At 42.3% G+C, this 7937-nt stretch overlaps 1 protein-coding gene across 1 annotated transcript in view; it reads right to left on the minus strand.

The window, feature by feature from the left end:
• The window catches only part of Rnf219 (ring finger protein 219), a 40444-nt gene extending 33649 nt beyond the window's left edge, over positions 1–6795 (minus strand). The window contains exon 1 of the mRNA XM_028772437.1: positions 6681–6795. Coding sequence (XP_028628270.1) covers positions 6681–6752 — 72 coding nt within the window. The 5' untranslated portion in view covers positions 6753–6795. The remainder of the gene's footprint in view (positions 1–6680) is intronic.
• Positions 6796–7937: the final 1142 nt, after the last annotated feature.

Consider the following 7937-nt stretch of genomic DNA (forward strand, 5'->3'; position numbering starts at 1 on the left):
CATCATGTGGTCCTCTAGGAAGAGAACAGCTCACAGCATCCCTGTGTGAAGATCATGTGGTCCTAGATTTAAAAGACCTTACAGATTCCACTAGAAGATTCTTAGTTCCAATAAACACCCTCATTAAGTAAGAGGACACAAAATCAACATATGCTAATCAGTAGCACTCTTATACACTAATAATGAACTTTGCCAGGAAAGAAATCAGTAAAAATCTTCTAATTTACAGTAGCTTCAAAAATAAAATACTTCAGAGTAAATCTAACCATAAAGGTGAAAGGTCACATTAAGAACTTGAAAATGCAAATAAGATAAATTATAGAAGACACTAGATGATAGGTAGATCGCCCATGTTAATGGTCAGGAGAACATTGAAAATGGCTAAATTATAGAAAGGAATCTAAAAATTCAATGCAATCTTCATCAAAATATCAACATTTTCCAAAGAAACTAAGTATTAACAATCTGGAGCTACAGAGATGGTTCAGCAGTTGAGCAAACATAGAGATCTTGCAAAGGATCATGGTCCAGTTTCCAACAACCACGTCACGTAGTGCCCAGCTGTAACTCCAGCCCCAGGGGACTCAAGGCTCTCTTCTGGCGTCCATATGGCCTCACATATGGACAGCCCTCACAAATATTCACAGAATTTTCTTAAATCTTAAAATTCACTTGAAACCACAAAAGACCTTCAGTACTTAAGCAATCCTAAACAGAAAGGATAATGAAGTATCATAATATCTGACTTTTCAAATTACACCATAGAGCCATAGTAACAATAACTATGTTGTAGTGATACAAAAACATACATGTAAACCACTGGCATAGAACAGAAGACCCAGAGAGCTGTAGCCACCTAAGTTTCTTTTTTTAATGTGTGACATAATCTTATTTATAATTAATCTCTAGACTAACATAATTTTAATGATTAAAAACATATGTTCTTAAGTATTTGCCAATATCGAATGTGAATACTACTTTACTACTACTACAAAACAGTTACTAGAGTTCTATTGCTGAGATGAAACACCGCAACCAAGGCAACAGAAAGCATTTAACTGAGGGCTTCCTTATAGTTTCAGAGGGTTATTCCACAAACATCACGGTGAAGAACAAGACAAGAGCTTTTGAAACTTCCAAGTCCACCCCCACTGACAAAGCCACATCTCCTAGTCAGCCGCCAGATCTGAACAAAGGTGTCAGAAGCATACCCTGAGGCTGGGAAAACTGGATATCCACAGGCAGATGGGTCATACTAGACCCAGAGCTCTGCTCCTGCAAACAACATCGGTTCAAAGTCAGAGACATGAGAATTTGAAAATGCTAGAGAAAAATATAAGCAGAATATTTAAAACTAGGCACAAATGAAAATAGGAAGTCCTGAATAGCAAAGGAAACAATCGAAGAGTGAAGAAACATTATAGACCGGGAAAACATCTTTGCCAACTGTATATCAGACCAGGCATTAGATGCCAAAATACATAAAGGATTGGAAAAACTACACACCAAAAAGCCAAATCATCCAATCAGTGAATGGGCTAATGAGCTGACACAATAGTTCTTAAGTAAAAATAGCCAATATATACTTGAAAGTGTTCTACCTCCTAAGCCATCAGGGAAATGAGAACTAAAACTGCTCTGAGCATCCATCTTTATCAGAAGGGCATTACCAAGAGAACAAATGCCACAAATGCTAGTGGTGACCTTATTCAAAGCTGGTGCAAATGTAATTGATAACTACACCACAGAAGTTACTGTGTTGGTTCCTTAAAAAAACTAAAATTAGAACTACCTATGATTCAAGTATACCAGTGGTACCTATGACAAGATTCTCAGTAAGCACACTACAGAGATACTTGCACATCCGTATGTACTGCTGCAGTACTCATGATAGTTAAGATTTGGAACCAATTCAGATTTCCATCAACAGACAAATGGATAAATAGGATGCATACACAAAACAGAATTTTACTCAGTTATAATAAAAAATGAAGCCACATGTTGCAGCAAAATAGATGGAACTGGACATCATTAAGCTAGGAGAAAGAAGCAAGAATCAAATACCAATTGTGTTCTTTCACATGTGTAATCTAGATAAATTTATGTCTGTGTAGGTAATAAAAATAGAAAGCAGACAATGCAAAGTTGGGGAAAGATCTTAATAGGGGGGAGAGTTTATAGAATACACACACATGGCAGAAAAGCAGGAGGGATGACCTGGGGGAAAAGAGTCCATGAAAATGAAGAAATCTATATGAAATCCATTTCCCTACTGTGGTGGTTTGAAAGAGAAATGTCCCCTGTAGGATCACATAATTGAACATTTTGTCCCTGGTTACTGGCACTGTGTTTGGGGAACTTCTGTGTTAAAAGTTATGGAACCTTTAAGAAGCAGAGCCTTGCTAAAGGTGGTACATGACTGATTCTGAGAGTTTATAGGCTTGTCTGACTTGCACTCTCCTTCCTGTTTGTGGCTGAGTATGGGATCTCTCAGCTTCCTGATTGGGCCAACTGCTGACATGATGGCCTCTCCCTCTGGAGCCATAAGCCAAAATAAACTTGTCCCTTCCACAGGTCATTTTTGATCATGATATTTTATCACAGGAAAAAAAAGGAACTAATACACAAGTTGGTACCAGGAGACACGGGGTATAGAATGCAGATATTAAAAGACTTTTCTAGTATGAGCCTAGAAGACAGCACTGACAAGCGTAATATAGACTGTGGAGGGCTGGCTCAAGAGACTTCAGAGAACAAGGCCACTATTAGCAGCGAGGCTACAGAACATCCCTGTGACATTTTTGACAGAACTATACCTGCCTTCTTCCCATGCCTTAAGAACTTGCCTAAGGCTAAATAAAAAGGAAATTTCCTTGGCAGAGGGAGTTTCAAGATAGCATAGTAAGTCTATGGTATAGTTATTACTAATAACTCATAATTCTACAATAAAAGAACAAGTGGGCACAAAGACATTCTAAAACGGACAGTTAGGAGGGAAAGAGTTTCAGCCAAGGCTAGTGCTGAAAATGAGGCTGCCAACTGTTAAAGAGAAGAGCAGTAAGAAGAGGCCTCGTGCTCTGCACAGAAACAGTAAAGACAGAGCTCTGAGGGCAGGATCTACCTAGCCAAGCTTCTGACATACAAAGGGAGAAAGCCCAAGGCATGGCTTCTCCTAAGCAACTGCTTCAGCAAACAAATGCTGCTGCTAACGTGGTCAACTAGGTTGAGCATCTGTCCCAAGATGGCAGCCAAACTTGGTGGTGTTCTCTATGTGATACGGCCTTTGGCGACATAAAATATATGAGTATGGGAGTCATGAGCTCTTCCTCTATGGTTTCGGTGAACCACTGAGGCTAGTCAACACATAGTAGGGAAGCTGAGAGGCTAGAGGCTCCGAGAGCCCATTGTGGGTGAAGAATCCAAGATACTGGAGATGTCCAAACCACAAGACATCTGACAAGGAGAGTTGCATACAGGGAGTGGTACTACCCCAAGAGATTTATGTCCCAGGCAGCAAATCTGGGGAGGTGAGGCATCTAAGCCCCTTGATTATAAACTCTCAGACTCTGTACACAGAGCTATAAGACCTTGTGCTCTGCTGGGTTCAGTGTACTGTTTCCTCACTATGCCCCATTCCTCCATTTTGGGAAGGGAATGTATAGTCTATTCCACTTTATATTAGAAACATGTACTTTTAAATGTTATTTTATAGAGGGGTTACAGTTAAGTCTCAGAAGAGACTTTAGACTTTTAAAACACTATCAAGATAGCAAAGCCATTAGGACTTTAAAAGTTGCAGCAAACTCATTTGTGTTAGGACACAGCCTGTTGAAGACAAGGAGTGGAATGAGGTGGTTGAATGAGAAATGTTCCCATAAACTTGGGTATGTAGATACTTGGACTCAGGATAGCCACCATATTTTGGGAAGATTAAGGAAACTTTAAGAACGGAGGCCTTACTGGAAGGGGTACATCACTAGGAGAGGGCTTTGAGAATCTATAGCATCACTTCACTTCCAGTTCACATTCTCTCTGCCTTTGGCTCCAGCTCCTACTACCTCCTCCACCATTATGGACTCTCCTGGAACCATAAGGCAACATAGTCTCTTTTTTCTGTTAGTTACTTTTGTTCCTGGTGTTTTTATCACAGCAACAAAAAGTAACTAATATAAACACTAACTTAAAAATAAGTTCTTTGGGGCTGGAGAGATGGCTCAGCAGTTAAGAGTACTGACTGCTTTTCCAGAAGTCCTGAGTTCAATTCCCAGCAACCACATGGTGGCTCACAACCATCTGTAATGGGATCTGATGCCATCTTCCAGTGTGTCTGAAGAGAGTGACAATGTACTCACATAAGATCGATAAATAAATCTTAAAAGTTATTTCATTTGATCATACTCAAAGTAGTAAAATACAATGAATTCAGTACTCCTTCAGTTCTTGTCTACCCTGTTCCTTTACCCAGATCACATCAAGCAAAATACCTGAACATGCACAAGATTAAAAGTTCTAAGATACAAAAATAATCATAATTTGCAGAGATTATTAGTTTCACAATGAAATTTCCCTCAAACAAGATCTCTAGCAATAAAACAGTACTCTTAAAAACTAAAAGGGCAGGAACACACAGCAAAGGTTAAGTGTCATTTTAAACAGCCAACTCCTCAGGGTATGCATGTTGAAGTACAAAGCACCACAGGACAATGTTTCCAAGATGGTGAAGAAGAGGAAGAGGAGGAGGAGTACAGGGTGCTATGCTCTTCACTCTGAATGCAGAGGACGGGCAGTCTTTAGTACAAAGATTAACTCTACCATCTGTCTCTTCCCATCCTTTTTAACACAGGGGTGTTTTGTGTAGCCTTGACTGTCCTGGGACTTGATCTCCAGACCAGGCTGGCCTTGAACTCAGGGCCCTGTCTGTCTCTGCCTTCTGAGTTTGGGATTAAAGGCACGTGGCAACACACTCAGCTTCAGTTTTTCTACTATGCCATTTTATCTCTTGTATGACCAAACCCTCTTCGTAAAACTGCAAGTGTATTTGAGAGGAGTCACGTTTAAAGTTCCTCTTCCTCAAAAGCACTGCTATCTTGGGCTCACCAATGGGAATTATATACTGATTAAGGTGGCGGCTCTTCATTTGAGGTTTTCTGAACTGAAGAATTTTTGTGTTGTATATCATAGGAGATTTAGCTAGCAGCAGACCTGGAATCCACCAATCAGACGCCACTGGCTTACACCTGGGGGCAATCAAGAAACTCTCTACATATTCTCAAATGTTCCTGGGGAACCAAAATTCTTATCTCCACCCCACTGAGGACCACACAAATCCTTCTAACAAGTTATAGTGGGGTTGATAAAATTAAATACATTTTCAGCTGTGGAAACTGAGAAGCAAGGAAATAATGATACAGATTATAATTGGGAATAATGATACAGATTATAATTGGGAAAGCCTGAATTGTATTCAATTTAAAAAAAAAGTTTGACGATCCTGGTCAAGGTTAATAAACAATAATCTAGAAGTAATTTTTTTTTAAAAAAAAAAAGTATGTTCGAAAGATGGCACTGATGGAATCTATGAGTATGAAGAAAATGTAGACCAGATCCACCAACAGCCCAGCTCCAACAGCACTTTTGTGGAAGCTGTTCTTCAGCCTGCCACAGAGCTGAAGCAAGCCATTCTTCCTCACAGCGCATGTGCTATTTCACTGGCCTTTTACTCTGACGCTAAGGTTAGAAGTTGCTTCCTATCCTAACTTGCTTTTATTTATTGAATCTGTAAATCTATGTTGAACCTCCAACACCTAAAAAGCAGGGGATCTCATTGGCTGGCACTCGTTTCTTCCTTTTTCCCTGATAAGCCTGGGGCTGTAAATTGCAGCCTACTTTCTCGGACACACTACATACAAAAAGCAATCCCGAGTGGGAAAGACTCGTATCAGTTCCTTTTCCGTTCTTGAACCACGCGGTAAAGGCACGCTCTTAAAAAGAAAAAAAAAAAAAAAACTGAATCGGAGGCACAAACGGAAATGAAAGGGAATACGAACGCGTGAGAACATTCAAACTCAGCTTCTAATACCAAACTACTTTCTCCAGATAGTTTCACAAACCCATGAGCATCTCCTGCCTCTTGTGACTGATCTGATCTCCGAGTAGAGACCAACAAGCTTCTGGTTCTAAACAGCAAGAAGGGACAGGGGGCACGTACCATCATTGACTTTTCAAATTGGACCACATGGCAAAAGCCATCCTCCAGTCGAGGATAAGAAAAGGGAAGGACTTTAAAAATGGATCCTGACCCCCTAACCCCCGAATAGCCACACTGGGGGGCTCAGGAGATCAGGGAACTCGGACAAGGCTCCTGGGAACCTGCCTCAGGCGCTGCACGCAGCACGGGCTGCAGAGGATGGAGGCTGCAGCGCCGAGACGCTGACCAGCTCTTCGCAGGCCGGCTGAAGCCGCCGCAGGCCGCCCAGGCCCGGGCCAGAGGAGCCAGACGAGCCCACCGATCCGGGTCGCCCCCGTGCCCCCCAGGACCGGCCTCCCTCCTCCGAGGAGCTCGCAGGTCAGCCCTTCCCTGGCACCCTGCGCCTCACGCCCCATCCCCGCCCAGCACCGGGCCTCGCTCGGCCCCCGCGGGCAATTGGTCCTCAACCCCGTCTTCTAGCCGTACCCATTACCTTCCCCAAGCAAATGTGGCACGTGATGGGCAGAGTGAGGGACAATGTAACGTTCTGCACGGTCTGAGCCATGGCAGCGTTCAGAATCCCGCCAACACGGAAGTCCCGCCGACAGCAGCTCTTCGCCACGCTGGGAATGCGCGAGGCCGGCTACGGCGGCCTGGCAGGGCCACAGCGAGCCGGGGCGAGGGGACGGAAGCGCGCTTCGGAGACGCGCCGACGCCCTGGCATTTTCCTTTTCGTTATTAAAGAATAACTATTATTAATAACACATCTTAAATAGGTCTCTGGGTCAGGAGCTGAAAAATTGCTGGGGGTGGGAAGGAAGAAGGTTTGCTAGAGGTTTTGCGACTTTTCAAAATGTAAGAAAAGTGTAATTAGTTCAAGAAGGAGAGAAAGCTATGGTGTTTCAATCTCACATCTTTCCCAAAAAATGGGGATGGGGAGGTGGGCCTCAGGTCTTGAGATAATGGAGCTGTCAAACATTTAAAAATATCAAAACGACGGTTCCTTCCTATTCCTAACGCACTTAACTGATTTAAAAGCAATGTTTTTCTTCATACAGAATCACCCAGAGGTATCTGGGAAAATTTAATCTCCTTTCTCCTCAAAGATAAACTTTCACTAGCCCTTCTGTGCTTCCTAACCAGGAGGCTTAAGGATTCTCGCCAGGGTTCTGATTCACCCCAAGAGAGGAAACTGCAAACAGTGCAAGGCTTGCACTTGCACAATGCATTTTAACGACTTCATTTTAGGGACAAGAAGGATATGCAAGGTGTTGTTGAACTCCAGGAGATAAATTGTGAAGTTACAAATTAGCGTTTTCCGAGGATGACAAAGAAAAAGATCTTAATGTTTCCAAATGAATCTTAACCTGTAAGATTTGGGATTTAATTGCAACTTAGTGTAAACAAGAAAGAGCTAAAGTGAGAAGTGATACAGACTAAGGAAGTGTGTGAGGTGGCAAATCTAGAAAGAGCAACTGTTGTTAATCCCTCTGTGAAAGAGGCAGCTTAAAGAAAGAGACGTTCCTGTTCCTGACAGAGAAGACATCCCTGCCTTGAACAACTTTCTAGGTCATGGCCTCAGGCAGCATATTAAATATCTGACTCAATACTTTTCACATATGCATACATATGGGGTGTGTGTGTGTCTGTCTGTCTGTCTGTCTGTGTGTTTGTGTATGTGTGTCTGTGTTTCTCTCTCTCTCTCTCTCTCTCTCTCTCTCTCTCTCTCTCTCTCTCTCTCTCTCTCTCT

The sequence above is a fragment of the Grammomys surdaster genome, unplaced genomic scaffold (genome assembly GCF_004785775.1).
Source record: "Grammomys surdaster isolate TR1022 unplaced genomic scaffold, NIH_TR_1.0 65, whole genome shotgun sequence".
NCBI lineage: Eukaryota > Metazoa > Chordata > Mammalia > Rodentia > Muridae > Grammomys > Grammomys surdaster.